Source organism: Salmo trutta, chromosome 6 (genome assembly GCF_901001165.1).
Source record: "Salmo trutta chromosome 6, fSalTru1.1, whole genome shotgun sequence".
NCBI lineage: Eukaryota > Metazoa > Chordata > Actinopteri > Salmoniformes > Salmonidae > Salmo > Salmo trutta.
Window position 1 is genome coordinate 22029172 of NC_042962.1, and position 25071 is coordinate 22054242.

The 25071-nt window shown below is 44.0% G+C and overlaps 1 protein-coding gene across 1 annotated transcript in view; it reads right to left on the reverse strand.

Annotated features, from left to right (window-relative positions):
* Positions 1-13887: 13887 nt before the first annotated feature.
* LOC115195652 (uncharacterized) overlaps positions 13888-25071 on the reverse strand; it is a 63769-nt gene continuing 52585 nt past the window's right edge. The window contains exons 5-9 of the mRNA XM_029755740.1: positions 23151-23240; positions 19277-19412; positions 18701-18834; positions 17844-18049; positions 13888-15492 (exon numbers count right to left, since the gene is read on the reverse strand). Of these exons, the coding sequence (XP_029611600.1) occupies positions 14394-15492; positions 17844-18049; positions 18701-18834; positions 19277-19412; positions 23151-23240 (1665 nt within the window). The 3' untranslated portion in view covers positions 13888-14393. The remainder of the gene's footprint in view (positions 15493-17843; positions 18050-18700; positions 18835-19276; positions 19413-23150; positions 23241-25071) is intronic.

Below are 25071 nucleotides of genomic sequence, written 5' to 3' on the forward strand. Positions count from 1 at the left end.
TGTATTTTGTCAACGTTTATCATGAGTAATTTAGTAAATTCACCGGAAGTTTTCGGTGGGTATGCTAGTTCTGAACATCACATGCTAATGTAAAAAGCTGGTTTTTGATATAAATATGAACTTGATTGAACAAAACATGCATGTATTGTATAACATAATGTCCTAGGAGTGTCATCTGATGAAGATCATCAAAGGTTAGTGCTGCATTTAGCTGTGGTTTTGGTTTTTGTGACATATATGCTTGCTTTGAAAATGGCTGTGTGATTATTTTTGGCAGGGTACTCTCCTGACATAATCTAATGTTTTGCTTTCGCTGTAAAGGCTTTTTGAAATCGGACAACGTGGTTGGATTAACGTGAGTCTTATCTTTCATATAGTGTAAAATAGTCATATGTTTGAGAAATTGAAGTTATAGCATTTTTGAGGTATTTGTATTTCGCGCCATGCGATTCCACTGGCTGTTGACTAGGGTGGGACGCTAACGTCCCACTGGCCCAGAGAGGTTAAGTATCAAAAGTAAATGTAATTGCAAAAATATACTTGAGTATCAAAAGTAAATGTAGAAATCATTTCAAATTCCTTATACTTAAGCAAACCAGACGGCACAATTATCTTGTTTTTATTTACGGATAGGGCAACACAATTTACAAACAAAGCATTTGTGTTTAGTGAGTCCACCGTATCAGAGGCGGCACGAATGACCAGGGATGTTCTCTTGATAAGTGCGTGAATTGGAACATTTTCCTGTCCATTGAAAATTTAACGAGTACTTTTGGTTGTCAGGGAAAATGTATGGAGTAAAAAGTACAATATTTTCTTTGGGAATGTAATAAAGTAAAAGTTGTCAAAAATAGAAATAGTATAGTACAGATACCCCAGAAAACGACTTAACTAAAAATACTTTAAAGTACTATTAAGTACTTTACACCACTGTACAGAATAATATAAAGTGCTCTGACACCAAGTTGAGGGGAACTTCACCCCAGAGCATACTAGGCATCCAGTATGTTAGGGTGTTCTGTTTTTCACTCTTACTTTGACTTATTTACTCCATGTAGCCTTTTTATTTTTCTATTTTTGTTTGGACGACAACAACAGCATAAATGAAGAGATGACAATCTGGCACTTGTGATATTGGGCTGGGAGTCTGTATTGTTGCAGCGCACACAGAGTGTATTGTTGGGGAACCTTTGAGCATATTGAACTCATTGATCATCCTGTCTTCGCCCTCTGTGTATCATGAAGAAGGTGATGCTTTTATCTCAACCATGTCTGGAATTCAAATGAAACCCACCATAGTGATGTTTATGTAGTGTCTTTGTATATGAACTAAACTACTGGCTTAGCTCGAAAGTTCCTTCTCGGGTTCATCAGAACGTTTTTGAAGTTTACATGAATCTCTGTTTAAGTCAGGTGGTTACCTCAACCCAACATCTGACACCACCAACGCTTAAAGGCCTGGATGCATTTATCACTGTTTTTACTTTAATATTTTAGTCATTTAGCAGACGCTCTTATCCAGAGCGACTTACAGGAGCAATCAGGGTTAAGTATCTTGCTCAAGGTCACATCGGTAGATTTTTCACTTAGTCTGTTTGGGGATTCGAACCAGCAACCTTTCGGTTACTGGCCCAATACTCTTAACCGCTACGCTACCTACTTTTTAAACAGTGGCTTACATTTACGCCCCATTCAGCATCCCCTGCTGTCCCAACGTGGTCCTGGCCACCTCCCTTTAGGCACAGTGGGCAGGAGCCACTTATCCCTGGTGTGTGGGGGGGATTTACCTGAGGGGCATGGGACTCACTGTGAAGGTCTGGACGGGCTTGCTGAGCAGATCCCAGATCTTCTGTGGGAGGTGGGGGCTATTGGCATAGCACTGAGATGGAGGGCACAGCGGTGCCATACAGAGGCACATGGTTTGCAGGTGTTTGATGCCATTCCATTTGCTCCCTTCCAGCCATTATTATGAGACATTCTCCCCTCAGCAGCCTCCACTGCATCCAGTGCCATAGTCTATCTTTCTAGACTCATGGTGCTCCACACAGCTGCTGTGGGAAAAGACTATGGCTTAAACGCGCGAACACACACACTCTAATCCGCTACAGTCACATTGCTACTGATACAGACAACACCTGTCCTGGAACCGTGATATAGCCTGCTGAGCTAAAGCCGTGCTTAATAACTTGGCCAGTCTGTCCCAGGCTCTGGGGGATAAACCCATTCTTCTGAGACCACCGCGTCTACTAGTGTCATTTAAGCCCGACACGGTGAACGAATCCTGGTTCCCCTTTGGAAGCTAGTTCGGGAGGGTTGCCACGATACATTGCAGAAGAAGGAGAGGTCAGGAATGACTGTCAACAGACAATGTTATGGATCATCGAGAGAACGAAATGTAGAAAGTCAGTCAACCGCGTTCTATTCTACTGCCTGGGACATCTCTTAATTTTCTATCCTTAGGTTCTATGTGTGTTCTTGTTCACTTCCCTTCATGGATTCAAGTGCAAAAGAGTGGTGTAGAACTATGGTGGAAACGCCCTCTGGTCTAGACCATGCCTACAGCAATCCAATGCATTTGAAGAGGAATGCACTTCAGGTGAAAGGTAGAGAATTGTGAGGCAAAGCAATATCATAACTGTTTCACTATCCCAGACTGTAGAATTGACATGGGTGAAAGGGCAGGGGGATGTAGGATACATTGTCATCTGAGCTAGTATGAAAATGATCGCATTAGGTAGAGTTAGAGGCAAGCCAGATCAATGGAAGTCACCTATGATTTATTGCACAACATAAGTAACAAGCTGCTCTGTTGCTTTTCATTTGGTTCTATAATGGCGATGTCCATTTATTGTAGAGTTTTGGGTCATACGTGTGTTCTGAACAATGTAGCTTTGAGCTATATGTTTGAGGAATGATAATGCATTATGACACGTTGGTCATCCTTTTAAGATGATCACCTGCAGGAGGACTCTGAAGGATAGTAATATTAATATGATATATGCCATTTAGCAGATCCAAAGAGACTTGCAGTCATGCGTGCATACATTTTTTATGTACAAGTGTGTTTTGCTGTTGTTGATCAGTTAATTGGCTATGTATACAGCTGGTCAACAAGCTAACCTTCAGCCGACACCAGTATGATTGGTCAGTCGATCTAACAGTATAGCTTCCGTCCCTCTTCTCGCCCCTGCCTGGGCTCAAACCAGGGACCCTGTGCTCACATCAACAACTGCCTCCCACGAAGCATTGTTACCCATCGCTCCACAAAAGCCGCGGCCCTTTCAGAGCAAGGGGAACAACTACTTCAAGGTCTCAGAGCGAATGACGTCACCGGTTGAAACGCTAGTAGCGCGCACCCCGCTAACTAGCTAGCCATTTCACATCGGTTACACCGACACCAGTATGATTGGTCAGCCGACACCAGTATGATTGGTCAGCTGACACCAGGTGGCATGGCTGTTTAGAAAATCTTTCCAATATGATAATCCCAGGCTTTATTAGACCATGTAGAAAGATTTTCATTCACATTATGCTGTGAGATGAACACAAATGTCCTTCAAGGATATCTTAGAAGTGGTAATTTACAGAAATGTGATACGGTGTAGATTTGATATACCAATTATGTAATTACCATACATTGGACTAGGCCTAATAAATATCCAGTATTCAAGAAGTTGTGGTTTTGAGCTGCATGTTTCCTCAATTTGGGGCGGCAGTGGTTAGAGCGTTGGGCCAGTAACCGAAAGGTTGCAGGATCGAATTCCCGAGCTGACAAGGTAAAAATCTGTTGTTCTGTCCCTGAACAAGGTAGTTAACCCACTGTTCCTAGGCCGTCATTGTAAATAAGAATTTGTTCTTAACTGACTTGCCTAGATAAATAACATAGTATGATGAAACCAAATGACCTCTCAGCGGTGGCCCATCATTTTTAGATGATTACCGAGTCGGATCTGTGGTAGATGAATATGTTTTCCAGATGGTTTTGCCTCATGTTAGATGAGGTCATCCAATGTAGTGGGGCAATATTTATCATATACTGTATTATATATACAGTATCTCGCATGCAACCCGTAATAAGACTATGCCATTGTATGCTGACAAAGTCTATTCAACTGAATATCTGACTCCATAAAGATGATTTAGCAATATGCCAGAGACTATATTTGAGTTAAAGTAATATGATAATCAAGAAAGGTCTGAGAATTGTCAGATTCTCAAAGACAGATATTTAATATCATTGTAAAATGAATGGCATAATCTTAAATTACAATTCCTGATTCCTGCTTACAAGCAAAAATTAAAGCAGGAAGCACCAATGACTCGGTCAATAAAGTGGTCAGATGAAGCAGATGCTAAGCTACAGGACTGTTTTGCTAGCACAGACTGGAATATGTTCCGGGATTCTTCCAATGGCATTGAGGAGTACATCACATCAGTCATTGATGTTGTCCCCACAGTGACCGTACGTACATACCCCAACCAGAAGCCATGGATTACAGGCAACATCTGCACTGAGCTAAAGGCTGGAGTTGCCACTTTCAAGGAGCGGGACTCTAACCCAGAAGCTTATAATAAATCCCGCTGTGCCCTCCGACGAACCATCAAACAGGCAAAGGACTAGGATCGAATCGTACTACACCGGCTCCGACGCTCGTAGGATGTGGCAGGGCTTGCAGAAACCCTAGACCCACTCCAATTTGCATATCGCCCTAACAGATCCACAGATGATGCAATCTCTGTTGCACTCCACACTACCCTTTCCCACCGGGACAAAAGGAACACCTATGTGAGAATGCTATTCAATGACTACAGCTCAGCATTCAACACCATAGTGCCCTCAAAGCTCATCAATAAGCTAAGGACCCTGGGACTAAACACCTCCCTCTGCAACTGGATCCTGGGCTTCCTGATGGGCCGTCCCCAGGTGGTAAGGGTAGGTAACAACACATCCGCCATGCTGATCCTCAATACAGGGGCACCTCAGGGGTGCTTGCTCAGTCCCCTCCTGTACTCCCTGTTCACTCATGACTGCATGGCCAGGCACGACTCCAACACCATCATTAAGTTTGCCGATGACACAACGGTGGTAGGCCTGATCGCCGACAACAACGAGACAGCCTATAGGGAGGAGGTCAGAGACCTGGCCATGTTGTGCCAGGACAACAACCTCTCCCTCAACGTGATCAAGACAAAGGAGATGTGCACTACAGGAAAAGGAGGACTGAGCACGCCCCCATTCTCATCGATGGGGCTGTATTGGAGCATGTTGAGAGCTTCAAGTTCCTTGGTGTCCACATCACCAAACTAACATTGTCTAACATGGTCCAACATGGTCCATGCACAGTCGTGAAGAGGACACAACAAAATCTATTCCCCCTCAGGAGACTGAAAAGATTTGGCATGGGTCCTCAGATCCTTAAAAGGTTCTACAGCTGCACCATCGAGAGCATCCTGACTGGTTGCGTCCCTGTCTGTTATGGCAACTGCTCGGCCTCCGACGGCAAGGCACTACAGAGGGTTGTGCGGACCTCTATACCAGTCGGTGTCAGAGGAAAGCCCTAAAAATTCTCAGGGACTCCAGCCACCCTAGTCATAGACTGTTCTCTCTGCTACCACACCGCAAGTGGTACCGGAGTGCCAAGTCTAGGTCCAAGGGGCTTCTAAACAGCTTCTATCCCCAAGCCATAAGACTCCTGAACATCTAATCAAATGGCTATCTAGACTATTTGCATTGCACCCCCCCCCCTTTTACGCTGCTGCTGCTCTCTGTTATTATCTATGCATAGTCACATTAATAACTCTACCTACATGTACATAAACTCAGCAAAAAAAGAAATGTCCTCTCACTGTCAACTGCGTTTATTTTCAGCAAACTTAACATGGGTAACTATTTGTATGAACATAAGATTCAACAACTGAGACATAAACTGAACCAGTTCCACAGACATGTGACTAACAGAAATGTAATATTGTGTCCCTGAACAAATGGGGTGTCAAAAGTAACCATCAGTATCTGGTGTGGCCACCAGCTGCATTAAGTACTGCAGTGCATCTACTCATGAACTGCACCAGATTTGACAGTTCTTGCTGTGAGATGTTACCCCACTCTTCCACCAAGGCACTTGCAAGTTCCCGGACATTTCTGGGGGGAAATGGCCCTAGCCCTCACCCTCCGATCCAACAGGTCCCAGACGTGCTCAATGGGATTGAGATCCGGGCTCTTCGCTGGCCATGGCAGAACATTTTCTTGCAGGAAATCACACACAGAACGAGCAGTATGGCTGGTGGCATTGTCATGCTGGAGGGTCATGTCAGGATGAGCCTGCAGGAAGGTTACCATATGAGGGAGGAGGATGTCTTCCCTGTAACGCACAGCGTTGAGATTGCCTGCAATGACAACAAGCTCAGTCCGATGATGCTGTGACACACCGCCCCAGACCATGACAGACCCTCCACCTCCAAATTGATCCCACTCCAGAATACAGGCCTCAGTGTAACGCTCATTCCTTTGACGATAAACGCGAATCCTACCATCACCCCTGGTGAGACAAAACCGTGACTTGTCAGTGAAGAGCACTTTTTGCCAGTCCTGTCTGGTCCAGCGACGATGGGGTTGTGCCCATAGGTGACGTTGTTGCCGGTGATGTCTGGTGAGGACCTGCCTTACAACAGGCCTACAAGCCCTCAGTCCAGCCTCTCTCAGCCTATTGCGGACAGTCTGAGCACTGATGGAGGGATTGTGCGTTCCTGGTTTAACTCAGGCAGTTGTTGTTGTCATCCTGTACCTGTTCCCCAGGTGTGATGTTCGGATGTACCGATTCTGTGCAGGTGTTGTCCTCACGTGGTCTGCCACTGCGAGGATGATGAGCTGTCCATCCTGTCTCCCTGTAGTGCTGTCTTAGGCATCTCACAGTACAGATGTTGCAATTTATTACCCTGTTCATTTATTACCCTGATCTGCAGTTCTCATGCCTCCTTGCAGCATGCCTAAGGCACGTTCACGCAGATGAGCAGGGAGCCTGGGCATCTTTCTTTTGGTGTTTTTCAGAGTCAGTAGAAAGGCCTCTTTAGTGTGCTAAGTTTTCATAACTGTGACCTTAATTGCCTATCGTCTGTAAGCTGTTAGTGTCTTAACGGCCGTTCCACAGGTGTGTGTTCATTAATTGTTTATGAACAATCATGAACAAGCATGGGAAACAGTGTTTAAACCCTTTACAATGAAGATCTGTGAAATTATTTGGATTTTTACTAATTATCTTTAAAAGACAGAGTCCTGAAAAATGGATGTTTCTTTTTTTGCTGGGTTTAGGCTCGTTATTGTTATTTTACTGCTGCTCTTTCATTACTTGTTCCTTTCATTTCTTATTAGTATATTTTAACTGCGTTGTTGGTTAGGGGCTTGTAAGTAAGCATTTCACTCTAAGGTCCACAGCTGTTGTATTCGGCGCATGTGACTAATACGATTTGATTGATTTGAACACTGACATTAACAAAACAGTATCTAGTATCTAGGCATGATCAGAGGGAGAGAGACAAAGAAACCATGGCTTGTGCAATGGCCCATAGTTCTTGGGGGAGAGGGAGAAAGAAGTCATAGCCTGAAAGGCCATGCCCCAAGAGTCCCTAAGGTGGAGAGAGAAGGAAAGAGAACCCTTTATTTGACTAAGAAGGAGAGTGCTGCGTCAGATGACCTGGCCTCCACAATCACCCGACCTCAACCCAATTGAGATGGTTTGGGATGAGTTGGACGGCAGAGTGAAGGAAAAGCAGCTAACAAGTGCTCAGCATGTGTGGGAACTCCTTCAAGACTGTTGGAAAAGCATTCCAGGTGAAGCTGGTTGCGAGAATGCCAAGAGTGTGCAAAGCTGTCATCAAGGCAAAGGGTGGCTGTTTTGAAGAATTTCAAATATATTTTGATTTGTTGAACACTTTTTTTGGTTACTACATTATTCCATGTGTTATTTCAGAGTTTTGATGTCCTCACTATTATTCAACCATGTAGAAAATAGTAAAAAATAAAGAAAATGAAAGCTAATTCTTCACATGCGAGTCCAGTTCAGGTGGGCTGGCCAGCTATGGTTGGTAGCCAAATAGGCACGTATGGGAACAATGCACTCCAGCAATTTCCAGATGGCATTTTGGCTGTTGAATGGCCTCCTGACATGTGGCAGTCTAGTTCCACAGTGTCTCTGTCTCTAGTAACTGCTTAAGGGGAGGACTGATGGTGCAGTGGACCTGTCAAGGACAGTTCGGGGAGATTCAGGGTGGCATTAACATTGGAGAGGTGCAATTCCTGACATGTGAAGGCCCATTAATAAGTTGATGGCAATTCTTGTCAGTGAGTGTCAGGTTGTGTTGGTTAATTGAAGTGAACACCTGCCTTATGCACTTCTCATGTATGGTTACATCCTCCCCATACCATAACTGTCACCAAGTCAACATATACGGTGACTCCAGGGCAGACAACCAGGATGGTGGACATGATTGTCCTGAAGAAGCAATGTGCCAGCTCAACCTAAACAGGATAAGAGTGCACCGGAACATCCAAATGTGCATCACAAATGCAGTGAGCCAGCAGAGGGTCATGTTGGGATTCAGGCAGACGTATTAGACTAGCAATGAATCGAAGCTCACTTCTCAGTGATCCTCAGAGGTTTGTGACTTGGAATATTTGATGTTGCCAAGCAGTCTGTTGCCTTTTTATATATCCAGACAAAAGGTGTTTGAGTGTATATGGTGGGAATATTGGATTCCTAACATAAATTAAGTACACAAAAATAGTATTGAGTATAGTTCAAGCACAGTACACAAATATGAAACATTTCTAATTTTAAAGGTTTCCATATACAGGTGGGTAAACCACCATTTATTGCTAATGTGTCAACCATATTGGATTTTGGACTCCATATTGGATTCGTAGTCAAATTTATGGGGGCCACCTAACGTTTTTGCAAGAGTAGGGGCTAAACATATAAAACCCACAGAGGAACCTAAGCTTAGCCATGAGCTTAGGAAGGTATTATTCTGCACTTTCTGAGTTTAGGGTGTGTTTTCCTAAGAGACAATTACAATAGCCACAACATCAAAAAACATGTTACTGTATATACAACTGTTCAGCACTGAATGAGAGCAAATTTGACATAAAAATGTCTATTGAATAGCTAGCGAAATGTGACGTTGACATTCATCAAAAATATTTATAGTGGATTGTATCAGTGTACTTACAGGTCTATATTTCCAAAATGCTTTACAATATCCTAATTCTATTTGTTTGCGTATGTAGGTCAAACAATTGACACATTTAATTTTTCCAGAGTAAAAAACTCTTTATAAGCTCTTGAAACAAATCAAACACAACAATTTAAATCACATTAATTTTGGCGTTTCAAGTTTTCTTGTCTTCACACCTCCAAGGGTGTCCGTGCTCCAGGGTTTTATGGGAATGTCCCGCCCTGAAGATTGCCACCGCAAACGTGTGTTTGAGTCTTGTGATAGCCAACATATGGTCAGCCATTCATACAATAAATCGAGATTGAATCATTATACTGGGCGTCGGCGCCTGCAAGCCGCTACACAAGAGTATCACACTCTCTCATTCTCCCACTACACCAACATAAACCAAAGGTAAATAGGTCACCTGAACCATTGGCTACTTTTCCACTTCTGCCTTATCTAACCTTAACTATGAGGTGAGGTCCTCACACATATTATGAGGTGAGCTACACACATATTTATCAAATTAATAACATACCAAGAGTAAACAGAAACTGTTTATACTTATTTTTTGCTAAAATAACACGTGACTGCAGACCTGCACGAGCGATTATCCTTCTATCCCTCTGACTTTTGACGTGGAATGTAATGGCCCTTGTAGGACACACAAGGTTGTTATGGGGGAATTAGGGCGCAGATATAGCAAGATGGAAGGAAGAAGGTAATCCTCTTCTGAGGATTGGTTTTCCTCCTAAACCAATGAGGAGGACAGCCCTCCAGCTGGCTAGTCGGCTTAGGGTCAATCATAGCGTCACATGACCATTTTGTAAAGTACCCAGTCTACAGTATGTCCGGTGCTGTCATATCCAGCTTTTCATTGGATCTTCAATCCAGTCTTTGTCCTGTATTTCACATAGTGACAAGTAAAATATGAGTTGTATTGCACAGTTCCAAAGTAGGTAAATGAGTTGTGTACAGACGATGAGACCAAGGGTCATCACTATTCTATCCAAGCTCATTAGGTCTACCACATGGCACTGAGTCAGTTATATATATCTGGTTCATTTTTAGCATTGATCTGAGGCTCGGTACAGCAAAGGTGTTGAGCTCTGACCCGTCCTGAACTACGTGTCAAACGTATATAATTGGGGGCCCTTGTGATCTTTCCACTGGTGTGATTGCACTGCAGATAGTCAGTGAGAATGACTAAGCTAATGGTTGCTAATTGACATCACTGATTAGGATACTGTAAATCAAAAGTGACAGATTGCTAGCCTGTTTTGGACACGCACATGGAGGGATCATCCCATCTATCCATTATCATGTTGTTACTTGTATCTGCTCAAAGGTGTGGTGTTTAGATGTACAGTACATGTCTGAGTTTTGTTATATTTTTTTAATCATAAGGCTAGTCAAGGTTCTTGCCTCATTCCAAGCAGTGAGAACCCTCCTCCACTTGCCTGGCTCCCTATATCATATAATTTACTACAATGTGTCATGGCATTAACGGTTTTGACTTAATATAGGAAGGTACAGTATTTCCCCTGTTTCCAGCTCTTCCCAGACTGTGGTAAGTGGTCCGTGTTCCATTCCCCTAGTCGTGCAAAGGAACTGTCACGAAGCATTTACACCACATTCATCATAAAGTGGGCAGTGCTCCTGCATATCTGTTTTTCCTCTCATCTATTTCTAATGGAGAAAGACAATAAGACTGCAGTTTGAAAATATGGCACTAAAGAGCTAGCTATTAATGCCAATAAACAATCGCATGATAATAAACTGCTGGCAAAAGGTTGCAATGTCCTTTTTGAGTTAAAGGACAGCCATGTCATCTAAAGAGAGCCTTTGCAGACCTTGTTACCATGATTTTTTAAAGTGTTTTAATTAATTGTGCACAATATACTGCCATAATACCCAATATGTTTTGGTTTGACAACAGGAAAAGAGGAACCGCTATTCTGTCTTCCTTAAATATGCAGTCCGGGATCTCAAGCACAACAAATATGTAACATATTGTATGAATTGGATTCGTGACATATCATATGAATTGCAAAAAAAAAAATATATCTTTTTGTTTTGTTTTGCAGAATGTAACTTATCATAGGGAATGGATGATGTAGTACACAATTGGATGAACTAGTACACAAAAAATGGGGACACATTTTGGCTCGTGAGTACCACTTTCAAAACTACTGGCTGAAATTATACAAAAGTTCTGGAGCATCACTTTAAGAATGATCTTTTATTAGGTAATTCTTGTTTTTGAAAAACACTGAAAAATAACAAGTTGCCGCAAATACATACTTGCTGCCTTGCAGCTACAAAGTTAGCCAGAGATCTTAATTGTGTATTTACTTGTTTTATCAAAAAATGCATTTTATTGTCCTTTGTGAAACAGCGCAAAGCCCCCAGATGTCTGGATTTAAATATACAATTCTGGCTAGACAATAAATATGAATCATTGGACATTTTTACTAAATTGAACACAAAAATAAAAGTCATTTTAAATCTCAAAGGTGAAGCTATTTACAATGTGCATGTCAACTCGACATCGTGTCTAGGTAGATATTGAATGGATGATGAGTCAGTCCCAGTAGTGCAGCAAGATCTTTACAGTAGCTTCGTGTGTGAAATATTGAAGAAGAAAACATTAGACAAAGTTGTACTGTGGAGACTGAAGTTGACGTGTTTTGTTTTGTGTAGAGCAGAGCAACATGATTTTGTTCATAATTCATAAGAGCATGCATGGAAAGCAACTTAAACAGTCTTGAACACAGTTCCTTCTGGGAATACTTTACATGAGTGTGACCGTGTTTTAACCTCTGTTTAGCAGTTTGAATGATAGGACAATGAACTGCCAACTTACACAACATTCAGGACCTTGTGTGTCTCGTCAGGGTGGGACTGGAGGAGAATGATGTCAGTATTTTGTAGTAATAACAATGAAACCTAACAGGCAATAGCGACCATAGAGATCAATACATTATCTTTCTCTACAATAGTGACTAGAGCTGATTGAGTTGTGTGCATAGACGTATGAGAATAGGATTAAATCAAAGATTTGAAAACCATGCAATGAATTCCCTTTCTTGCAAAACTGGACACACTGGACACACACACTCAAACACACACATACACTGGGGCGGCAGATAACCTAGTGGTTAGAGCATTGGACTAGTAACCGAAAGGTTGCAGGATCAAATCCCCAAGCTGACAAGGTAAAAATCTGTTGTTCTGCCCCTGAACAAAGCAGTTAACCCACTGTTCCTAGGCCGTCATTGTAAATAAGAATTTGTTCTTAACTGACTTGCCTAGTTAAATAAAGGTAAATTAAATTTTAAAAACACTACATGACCAAAAGTATGTGGACACCTGCTCATTGAAAATCTCAAAAGTCATTGGCATTAATATAGAGTTGATGTTGCTGCGGGGACTTGAATCCATTCAGCCACTAGAGCATTACTGAGGTTGGGCACTGATGTTGGCCGATTAGGCCTGGCTCGCAGTCGGCCTTCCAATTCATCCTAAAGGTGTTCAATGGAGTTCAGGTCAAGGCTTTGTGCAGGCAAGTTCTTCCACACCGATCTCGACAAACCATTTCTGTATGGACCTCGCTTTGTGCATGGGGGCATTGTCATGCTGAAACAGGAAAGGGCCTGCCCCAAACTGTTGCCACAAAGTTGGAAGCACAGAATCGTTTAGGATGTCATTGTATGCTGTAGCATTAAGATTTTCCTTCACTGGAGGAAGTAAGGGGCCTAGCCTGAACCATGAAAAACAGCCCCAGACCATCCTTCCTCCTCTACCAAACTTTACAGTTGGGACTATGCATTGGGGCAGGTAGCGTTTTCCTGGCATCTGCCAAACCCAGATTCGTCCTCCAGACTGCCAGATGGTAAAGCGTGATTCATCACTCCAGATAAGGCATTTCCACTGCTCCAGGGTCCAATGGCGGCGAGCTTTACACCACTCCAGCGAACGATTGGCATTGCACATGATCTTAGGCTTGTGTGCAGCTGCTCGGCCATGGAAACCCATTTCATGAAGCTCCTGATGAAAAGTTATTGTGCTGACGTTGCTTCCAGAGGCAGTTTGGAACTCGGTAGTGAGTGTTGCAACCGAGGACAGATGATTTTTACGCTCTACCCACTTCAGCACCCGGTGGTTCCGTTCTGTGAGCTTGTGTGGCTTAACATTTCGCTAGACTCCCTGTCGAAATAAAGGTTGCATGAACATCAATGAAATAAACACAATTCTTTGTACTGTAATGAACAGGAGGGATAATCTGTAGAAGTAATCAGATCATTGCAACTCTGACCAAAAACAGTTGGGGCTGCAAAAATGGTTTGATTTTGAATCTAATATATGACCATTATCTCCCTACCTCTCTTCCTTGTCAAATTTCTGCCCTGCTAGAGCTGCTCTGGTCAACTGTAAGTGCTGTTGTTGTGAAGTTTCTCTAGCAGGGCAGAAATTTGACGAACTGACTTGTTAGAAAGGTAGCATCCTACGACGGTGCAACGTTGAAAGTCACTGAGCTCTTCAGTACAGCCATTCTACTGCCAAAGTTTGGCAATGGAGATTGCATGGCTGTGTGCTCGATTTTATACACCTGTCAGCAACGGGTGTGGCTGAAATAGCCGAATCCACAAATTTGAAGGGGTGTCCACATACTTTTGTGTATATATAGTGTATTCAGACTGATGCGTACCATGTTCAAATGATCCTTCAATTGATTTACAAAACCTGACTAAAAAGAGCATGCACAATCCTCTTTGGGTAAACCTTCTAGACAGGAAATAATTTCTTGAGGTCAAATATTTACATAATTGCAAATTCACATACACTCAATGCAACATAATCCTGTATCACCCACACGAATGTGTACATTTTATACAGTTTACCATCACATTTTTAAACAGCCTACCAGAGAAGTCAGGTGGAGACAACACAAAACACAAACAGAAATGTGACTAGAAAATTTGCATCATTACATCAAAAGTGCTTCGGATAATAACTACAATTTCTTCCATTCATCAAAACAAAATCCAGGGGTAGGATCCCCCCCATTCCTTTCTTTGATTGTCTCAACACTTAGTCTTTAAACCTGAGCCATATCCTGAATGTCTTCTGCCAATGTATTATGCTGGTGAATGAGGAAGTATGGGATGGATGTATGTCTATTGCATATAAACATAGGGGTTGGCTTTGTGCTGCCCAGCATTCATCACACAGTGTGGCATAACGTTCCTCTGAGAGTGCCCCATGGCATGACTCATGTCGTTGCTGCTGCCGTCTGACCACGGGGGTGAGTCCATGGGTTCCCGCTTTATGGCGTGGAGCAGTCCGTGACCTTTGAACTCGTAGCCCAGCTTGTAGTCCTGCTGCATGTAGCCCTTGTTGTGCTCCACGGGGCCGCTTGCGTACACGTCCATGCAGTTGATGCTCTGGCTGCTACAGAGGGGATCTGAGTGGGACAGTCTCTGGGGACTTAACTGGGACAGGTCCTTGTTAATCACACTCTTCAAGGGCCTGCCGCCCCCCACGTTATTATAGTTCTGGAAGTGGCCGTTGTTGTAGGGTGGGCTGATGGGGCTGATACCCGCCTTGCTCCGCTGGCACGGCGAGTACTGCTCGTAGTAGTCCGCCTCCGACTTCATCTGAAGGCTGTTGTTGTCGCCGTAGCCGTTGCCGTAGCGACGGTCCACGGGCTCCCGGCACGTCCACGGACGGCCGTAGGCGTCACAGCCGTTCTCCGAGTCGGAGTCCTGCTCCACCTTGATGGGCATCTCAGGCAGCAGGCGGCCATCGTAGCACTCGCCGTAGCCGTTCTCGCTCTTCACCGCCTCTCCCAAGCAGTAGGGGTCCGAGCCGTCGGGGGTCTGGAGGCTCCCGTACATCTTGGGCACGTAGACCTCACCACCTCGCCCTCCTCCGTGACACATGCTGGGGGACATGCGATAGGGCTTACCATAGTGGCCCGCCTTCCCAAGTCGATTCGAGGGGATGTAGCCGCCACTCTGCCCAGCCCGGACGGTCCCTGAGGCAGGGCGCATGGGCCACGGGGAGTCCGGGCCTGGGCCTTTGTCGTGGGGGACACCGCCCATAGAGGTCTTGCAGTAGTTGAGGGGCTCGTCCTGGCCGTAGTAGCCCCCCTCTGACTTGTACTTGAGGCGCTGCTGGGACCCCCCGGGGTTGGTGCAGTTGAGGAGCAGCGGGTCCCCGCCATCCACCATCGCCACACTGCCAGCGTGCCTCCTGAAGTGTTCCTCTCTCTCACTGCAACATGGAGGAATAGGGGAGGAAGAGAGGTTGGGAGAAAATGAAAAATGTATTAGATCTAAAATCAAACCGTTTTTGCAGCCCCAACTGTTTTAGGTCAGAGTTGCAATGACATCTGATTACTTCTACAGATTATCCCTCCTGTTCATTACAGTACAAATAATTGTTTATTTTATTTATATTCATGCAACATTCATTTCGACAGAGTCATGCATACACATCAACACACATCAATATACACTATACACATCACTAAACACATGAACACACATCACTATACACAGTAATATAAACATCAATACGAGAGATATGATCGTATAGGGAACGAGGCACTTTGTTGCTATGTCAACAAGAGAGGAATACAATTCTCCCGCTTTATCCTGTCTCATCAGAACAGTGTGTGTGGATTATAATAATCGTACATTTCTCATGTCCTTTCAGCTATCCGTTTTGTCCGTTCAAATAATCAAGTCAACAACAACATTGACATCGAATTCTCAGAATAACAAAAACGAAGCCATATTTATTTCTGGGAATTATTTAATCTTTTCCAGGATCTAAACACAGGCAGGCAGATTATATAACTCCCTGCCAAAGCTGGGGATCAGTTAGCCTAGAGAACGGCGTTATCTTCCTTCCCTTCCCTACAAATTGTATTTCAATGCCCTCAGTGATAAATAGATACATGTTTAGTTCTTAAGACCCCGACTGTGGCTCAATGACACTTTCTGGGCTAAAGTCTGTGCATCATGTTGAGGCTAGGCCTACAGAGACCAAAACCTATTGAATGTCTCTTTAGTGAACTCTGCTGGTGAGAGCATGACCCATTCTGTCATTTTTTAACACCACAAACAATATCTCTCCTTCTCTGTCTCTCTCCCTCAACTCATCATTCAATTCTTTAATTTAGCTGGTTTTGGCGGAGGGTAAAAGAACCATGGACTGTGGAGACACTGAGGTCGTGGAGGAGACACTGAGGTCGCTTCAGAACAGCTTTAACTGGAATTAATGGGAAGCTCTTTTGACGTATGATCGTCGATTCCCCTCAGAAGCAAGGATGCCCCCTCTTGCCAAGGTATGCTTCAGGTTTATAAAGTGTGCAGACTTCTGTCTTACATCAGGATAACTTAGTATCAGAGTCTGTCAAATCCCTAACGCTTAAGTCACGTGTATTGGACTTATACTCTGAACAAGCATTGTGTCATGAAACATCACGGTTCTATGGTAGAACAATAGTAATATATGAAATAAACCTGGAATAATATCAAAGTCTAGTGGAACGTATTTTTTGGGAAATATCTGTACTGGCTCATGAAAGAAAAGTCTGTTAAACAGTCACCTTGTAGTAGCTTTGAATGACTTCTACAATGTTTGAATCAGATGTTGTCTGATGATCCATGTATGTACAGTATAACCTGAACATATCTGTTTAGGGCTTCATCACTATCCCCCTACAGTTACAAAGGGTTGATTTATAATAGAAAAGTATGCCATTTTGTACTTCTTCATATCAACTTTGGAACCACCTCTGGAGAGTGAAAAGAGGATACTATTTTGGAGATATTACACATTATTCATAGTGAACACAAGAGGGGGTGGTTGGGCCCTAGCTGACTACTACTGAGTGTGCCCTCCAACTCAACTTTTACCCTCAAAGCCAGGTTTCCTCCCTAATGATCCATGAAGCACAGGCCCACGTCCAAAAACAGAAAATCCATTTGTTGTCCTAATTGAGTATTGTGAGCCGTCCAAAGCTCATTTTAGTGTGTGTGCGTGTTTGTGTGGTGTTTGTGTTTTGAGGGGGTGGAAAGAGAAAGAAGCCAGCTTCTGTGTGAAGCTATTGTTCTTGATGTCACAGGTCGTTTCTGATTGGTCTAGGCGAACAGGGGGTTGAGCCCAATACTTGGTTAGCAAGGCAGCCTTTGCCCTTGGTGACCCAGATCTGTCCAGTTAATGTGCTGGGCCTAGCTTAGCCTGGCTCCTTGGCTGACCTTGCCCCCTTTCTCACTCCAAACACTTGGACTGTGCCAACTCTGTCCCAAATCTAACTATTAGGACCACACTGAAGTTGCTGTTCAAAGAAATGAAAGAATGGTCTGAGAATGGTTGGTCTGCGGATAAGGCAAAACTAGATTGACTGATCCATGCTCCAAGGAGTTCCATCTCCCATCCGTAAACGTTTAAGTTAGTAGTAACCTTATAAGGCATGACATGGCCCTGATCATCAATAAAAAATGGGAGTTTGAAATAATATCACTTGAAGCCTAGAAAGTGAGTACATTTACAAGTATAGTCAGTGTAAGCCTATACGATGATGTCAAAGTCTAGCTGTGTCCTTTCGTCCTTACCCATGATCTAGTGCAGGGATGATGCCCCCTCCGCTCTTCTGCTTGCCCCTCATCATCATGCCCTTCATCTTCATCTCTGTGATGGAGGGCAGCAGAAGAGGCACAGCCACACAGAACAGGGCCAGCTGCGGGGGTAGCAGGGTCCCCGAACCCGACTTCTTCTTCTGTCCCTGGAGGAACTTCAGCCGCCCCTGGAACTGCATGGTCTAACACAGGGAGACAAGGTTAGAGGTCACAACTTTGAGGTGGAGTGTTTATCACCCAAAATAGGTATAAAGAACATGTTCTTGTCGAGAACTTGTTTTTGCCAGATGCTATTTAGGACACTATAATTTGAAGCACAATTATGGTATGCTATTAATGAATTATGGCTGACAACTTGTCTGATCTCAGCACTTTTGGTAATGATGAAAAAAAGTCTCGATGCAAGCCAAGTTTATTCAGTCCCAACAGCCTAGAGAAATAACAGAACGACCAAAGCTGTCTTTGCCTGCCATCGAAATGGACCCGTTGACAGTAGGATCCCTGTTGACCTTCCCTACAGTGTTCAAATCAAGGCCAACTTCAAGCCCCATCCGTTTCCATTGACGGATCCAAACCTCCAAACCACTCTGGTCAGAACCATGGAAGGTGGACCAATGGCTGTAAATAGTAAATACATCTGTGTCCAAACACCAAATCTTCTGGCCTGCTATGTCCGGGATATGGGAACATTCTATGTATACCTACACTCAAGCTACAATTTCAGCAAACATGACACCAAATGGGAGATCTTCCTTTGGTAAGTACATCCCAGTCAGTTCGCATTAGAGGCATCATGGCTGGGTGGGTTCTCTGGATGGGTTTGTCCCACTCACCAAAAAGCCAGAGGTGCTGTCCAGCAGGCAGCGTACACGGGAGATGAAACAGCGGTTGAGGAAGGAGGAGAACTCAGGAGCAACTCCCCCCGCCTCCTGAGAATGGAACAGGCTGCTCACCACAAAGTCTTCTCCTATAAAAAATAAATAAACTAACATTCACTATATTGCCGGTTTTCCAGTTTCTTACTGTAGACAAGCTTTAAAAGACGTACAGTATAGGTAAACAATTGCAGAGTCTATTGTGTTAGAGATAGGCCTTCATAGTTCTCATCCCTGTGGTGGAGAGGTGGCATTGGAATGAGGTGTGTTTGTGAGAAATACGAAGGCCTATCTAACATAATCGGACGTAGTCTGATGGGGACTTTCCGCTCATACATTGACCATTAATCACAGTCTGGTTAGTGGATGTGAATAGAGTTAACAGCACAGTTAACAGTGTAGTCTTACTGTTTGTTGAATCAGTGCTCCTCATTTCTGCTCGCTCACTCCCACTGTTGCTAGGCAGAGGGCCTCCCTCCACTAAAACCCTGTGACCCTTCCTACCTTTACTGTTGCTTGTAATTATATACACACCAGTTTCTGCGGCTGAATGGTGGTCCTGGGACGAGCCGTGCTGGCTGGGGTTCATGGCCCAGTGGAGTTGTCTTCTGAACTCCTGCCGGTCATCCACATGGATATAATCAAAGACGTTCTGGTGCATCACGTCCGTCTGCATGGAGGGAGAGATCAAGACAATTACACATCAAGGCCCCAGAAACTGTTAGCCATTACTCCCACCCATAAGCCAGAGCCCTCGACACTCAACGGCCTCACACGCAGAGGGTTCTGGAGGTGACACCAAAAAGTGACAGACCCAAATAGTTCTGTTATGGGTCTGGCTAACAGGCTGCTAATCTGTCTGTCTGTCTGCTCAGATTTGGATTGGTGTGATTTTGTAAGAGTTTCAAAGCTGGATCGAATCTTGTTTAGGACATTTTGTGGTTGGAATAACTTGGAATATTTTGTGGTTATGAATAACTTGGAATATTAAAGAAAATATTACGCTTTGTTTAAAGAATGTTGACTGTTTGAATGACTAAAGTATGACATTGCAGTGAATGACTTTACACAACTTGAGCTACATTTTTACATTTTAGTCATTTAGCAGACGCTCTTATCCAGAGCGACTTACAGTAGTGAATGCATACATTTCATTTCATACATTTTTTTTTTTTCTGTGCTGGCCCCCCGTGGGAATCGAACCCACAACCCTGGCGTTGCAAACACCATGCTCTACCAACTGAGCTACAGGGAAGGCTAAATCGTGCATTCAGAGCAATATCCCCAGCAGCTCTGAAAAAGTGGCACATTTACTGGAAGATTCTCTGAGATCAGCTGGTTGTTGTTGCCAATATGTTAAAACAATTTTGTGTGCTGCTGCTGAAATTCCACAAGGAATGCCTTCACTAAACTACACAACGGGCAACATTTACAGTGGCTCTCCGATGTCACTGAGCCACGGGGCCAGCGAGGGCAAGTCCTGTTTGTCAAACATCGCGTGACACTAGCTCCTGAAGAGCAGCCCAGCCCAGCCCTGCTGAAAACCCCCTTACAACCCAACCCAGCCCGCATTTGTAATGCCTCTTTCTTTCCAGCAATAGCTGTGCTTTCTGTCAGGGAAATGACAGATCCCCACTGAAATATTCAACCTTCCCCCCATAATTTCCACATTGGAGACACGCAAGGTTTTTTGAACATTTGCCTTGCAAAACAATTCCTCCCACCGAAGCACATGGCAAGCGCCGCCACAGTTCCCACCGGCAGACAGATCGGGTGTCTATTGTGTGAGATTCTCTCGTAAAAAAAGAATAAGTGATATTTTCCCTGGCCCTCGCGTCTTGATCTTCAAAAGCATAATTACAACGGAACAAATAGGATCAAGGCGACAATGCTGTTTCTGCACCATTTCAGTGCTTTCTTGTGGTGTCGTCCCTAAAAACAGTCCTATATTTGTCTTCAGTGCTGCCTATTAGTGTGTCTGTCTTCTTTATGGCTTCTTAATTATGGATGCCTGGAATGTTTTGTCAAGGTTTAAGTGGTATTATCAGACGCTTTCTCACAATCACACCCAACTGCATGATGTATACATAACGCCACAACTTGACAGTTAGAAGCCATAAATTAAATATTCAACTATAGTGTCTCTTCTGTGTACATGTATGATATACACTCTATATACAAAAGTATGTGGACACCCCTTCAACTGAGCAGATTTGGTTATTTCAGCCACACCCGTTGCTGACAGGTGTCTAAAATCTAGCACACCGCCATGCAATCTCCATAGACAAATATTGGCAGTAGAATGGCCTTAGTGAAGAACTCAGGGACTTTCAAAGTGGCACCGTTATAGGATGCCACCTTCCCAACAAGTCCGTTCGTCAAATTTCTGCCCTGCTAGAGGGACCCCGGTCAACTGTAAGTGCTGTTATTGAGAAGTGGAAACGTCTAGGAGCAGCAACGGCTGAAGCTAAATGGTAGGCCACACAAGCTCACAGAATGGGAGTGTTGAAGCGCGTAGCAGGTAAAAATTGTCTGTCCTTGTTTGCAACACTCACTACCGAGTTCCAAACTGCCTCTGCGAGCAACGTCAGCACAAGAACTGTTTGTCGGGAGCTTCATGAAATGGGTTCCCATGGCCGAGCAGCCTCACACAGGCCTAAGATCACCATGTGCAACGCCAAGCGTCGGCTGGAGTGGTGTAAAGCTCGCCGGCATTGGACTCTGGAGCAGTGGAAACTCGTTCTTTGGAGTGATGAATCACACTTCACCATCAGGCAGTCCGACGGACGAATCTGGGTTTGGCGGATGCCAAGAGAACGCTACCTGTTATAGCAGCAAAGGGGGGACCAACTCCATATTAATGCCCATGATTTTGGAATGAGATGTTCGACGAGCAGGAGTCTACATACTTTTGGTCATATTATGAGTTTAAGTTTGCTCAATTTTCTAATACGAAACAGACTTACACACCTTTTAAAGGATTCATTTAATGTTTTTTAAAAGGAAAACAATGATTTATACTGAGTGATCTATAGTCGTGTGTGTGCGTGTGCGCGTGTGTGTGTGTTGGTTAAGACAACTTATGGGCTACTGTGAAATGTAAAACTTCTGTGTTGGACTATTTTCTAACACAGTTCTATGTCAGACCATGCAACATCCTTCTGTAGGTGGTTCTAACTGACACTAAATGTCAGGACTAAACACTGTCACAGAAACCTTATTTTTCGCACCACTTGTGAAATATAATTTGTGAAATATAATTTTCATCTTCCCCAATCCTCTACAGAATTGAGGGACGATGACACAAAGCCACTTGAACCGGACACGGTTGAATTTGTCTGTGAACGCGGTTGTGTCATGAACCGAGCACTCAGCTCCGGAGTGACATACGGCTATCTGGCACGCAGCAAGGCACCACTTTCAGACCACTTCAGTTTTCATTCCATTTTAATGACGCTGTTATTGCACCCGACTCCTTGTAAGGCAAGTGCAGGCACTCTTGCAGAATAATCTCCCGCGCTCAAACGGCTGCCTTGTCTGGGGAACTGGAGGTGCTGCTAATAGTGTTAAAGCACTTTATCCATGACTGTGAGGGGAAATGATTTAAGTAGGGGAGGACAGGCATGCCCAGTTGATAACATCAATAATTAACTTCACAGAGGAAGTCGGAGAAGCTGGAGTTCGCCTCGTCTTATGCCTGCCCGTCCCGGTCACTACCTCCTGACCGCCTCATAACCTCTCTCTCTCTCTGAAGAGCCTGTGGTGCTGCTGAGCTGACCTCCCTGTCACCTCTTCCCTCTGGTGAAGGGTTCAGGGAGTTCTTTACATCCCACCAAATAATGTAACAGACCAACATAGAGAGAGATGGAGCAAAGAGAATGGAAGAGGGAGCAAAGAGACGGGAAGAGAGAGGCTAAGAGAGGTCAGGGGATGGAGAGATGGGGCAAAGAGAAGGGAAGAGAGGCTAAGAAAGGGCATGGGATGGAGAGATGGGGCAAAGAGAAGGGAAGAGAGAGGCTAAGAGAGGTCAGGGGATGGAAAGCCAAGAGACAGTGGCAGGGTAAACTAGGCCTTTGACTGACACCTCAACATTTTGAACTGTTGTGACTGTATCTTCTTTTATGTGTCGGCTGCTGCGGCCGGCTCCCATTGGGACAACAGTTTCTACCAGGCCATGGTCCCTGTCTCAACTCACAACTTTCTTGGGGCTCTCTCAATGTGCAGAGTACATACACAGTCCCGCTACTCTAGTTAGCCTGGCTGTCGCCCTTAATCGCTGCTTCACGACTGTGGTAAATGTCAGCAGAAATACCTTTAAATTAACGTGTGTTATCTGTTACCAACATGCCCAAGAAGACCATATAAAAGATGTAAAATTAATTTAAAAAATCTTAACAATGAGACATACCTGATGGAAGCCCAAGTAGTCGACGATGGTGGAGGAGGCATAGAAGACCATTCCATCGCTGCTCACCACCAGCGCAAAGCCAGTCAGGGACTAGAGGGGAAAAGGTTAGTTTGCATGAATCCTGATAGCGACACTTGGCTTTGGAGCTTGGCTCATCTTGTTTGGGTTATTTGCAATTTAATATCACAGATATGAGGGTGAGTTTTTACATTTCCTGACTGTGTTTGTCTTCCAAAAGCCCTCCCAAGGAACACCCAAAAGATGACAACACCGAGCAACTCCATCACAGAGGTTTTCAATCGACTGCCCTCATTTTGAAAGTAGTCATTAAATGGGATTCATACAGCTCATTCACAACAGGCTGTCCACAACTGAGGTGGGAGGGAGGGCAGTGGAAGCGGAGGAGTCGGTTCCCCAAACTGTAATTTATGAACTTCCCAGTGTTTGTACTGGGTCCAAGTCTCCGGCGATCGCGTGACTGGCGCTGTGCTCCTGCCAGAACCTGTCACCTCCAGTTTACTGTGAGCAACACCAGGTCAGCCCAGGCTGCTACACTGCTCCAGTCCTGGCTAATAACAGGCTAGCACTGGGACTACTACTGCTGCTGTTTGGCTATGTATTGATCTATTTTCAATGCTGCTGTATGTTTGGGGTGTGTGTGTGTACAGTCCATGATGGATAAGGGGTGGTCTGGTCTGGTCTGGTGTGGTAGCTGTCTGTGGGCTGAGGTTTATGTTTGCCCTCTGAGGCCGCCCCGTTCATACAGAGAGTGGCACAACACAAGATACACAGCCACTGGCCTTCTGTTTCCTCAACCTCAAACTTACAACACGCCTCAGACTTCAATAGGCTTCTGTTCTTTGTCAACTTCTTTCTCACCATTATTTGGCTCATGTCCTAATTCCCTAGTGCTCCCTCATTTTGAGTGACAGACATATTTAACCGCTTTACTGAAAAGCTAATCCCAGGGCCGTGTGTCTGGTGGTGTAACTTCAAAATGGCCGTCACATTATCTTAGTGAATGAGTTGTGATGCCTTGCATGATGCATTAGGACTACGGATCAATTAATTCACTTAGAAAGGGAAAGTCTGGATGACGACAAAGAACAAGAAAGAGAAGATCTATGAGACAATGCAAGAAAAGTATCTTAAATGATGTAGCTTCTACCATAAGCTACCATAACCTTTGACACCTGTGTCAATGTAAACTTTTTCTAATTTGACGATACAACAATTTGACTGTGTTTTGATTTTGTGTGTAGATAAATATGTTGACCACAAAAACCATTGCAATTACTTAAAGGACTTTGGCAATAAAGCCCTTTACCTACTAGATTCAGATGAACTCGTGGACACCATTTTTATGTCTCAGCGTTCAGTTTAAAGGAAGTTGCTAAGCAGCGTTTGTGCAATTGTTAACAAGCGCTATCACAATGACTGGTAGTCTATGGTAACTGCTAATACGCTAGCAGATACCACAGACTTCCAGTAATTGAGCTACTGCTAGTTAGCATTGGCTCACAAAACAATCTCTAACTTCCTTCATACTGGATGCAGAGACATAAAAATGGTATCCATTAGTTCATCTGACTCTGGAAGTAGATAAAATGCTTCCTTGCCAACATCCCGAAGTATCACTTTAAATATAATAAAGTTGATTCAATTAAATTCACTACTGATCCTCCACACCCCAGGTTGAAAACAATAACAAAATCATGTTCATAGATTACAGGGAGACAAAGAGAATCCACCCTGGTAATTGCCAACTGATGTATGACATGTCTCTATATCACTACTGAGCCTTCCCAGATCCTTATATGGTGAGCTCATTTCCCTGGCATGCCATTTAATCCCCTGTATATTGTGCACGCTCACTGCTAATGTACTAATGTATACAGGTACTGCTCTGAGACGTGTATAT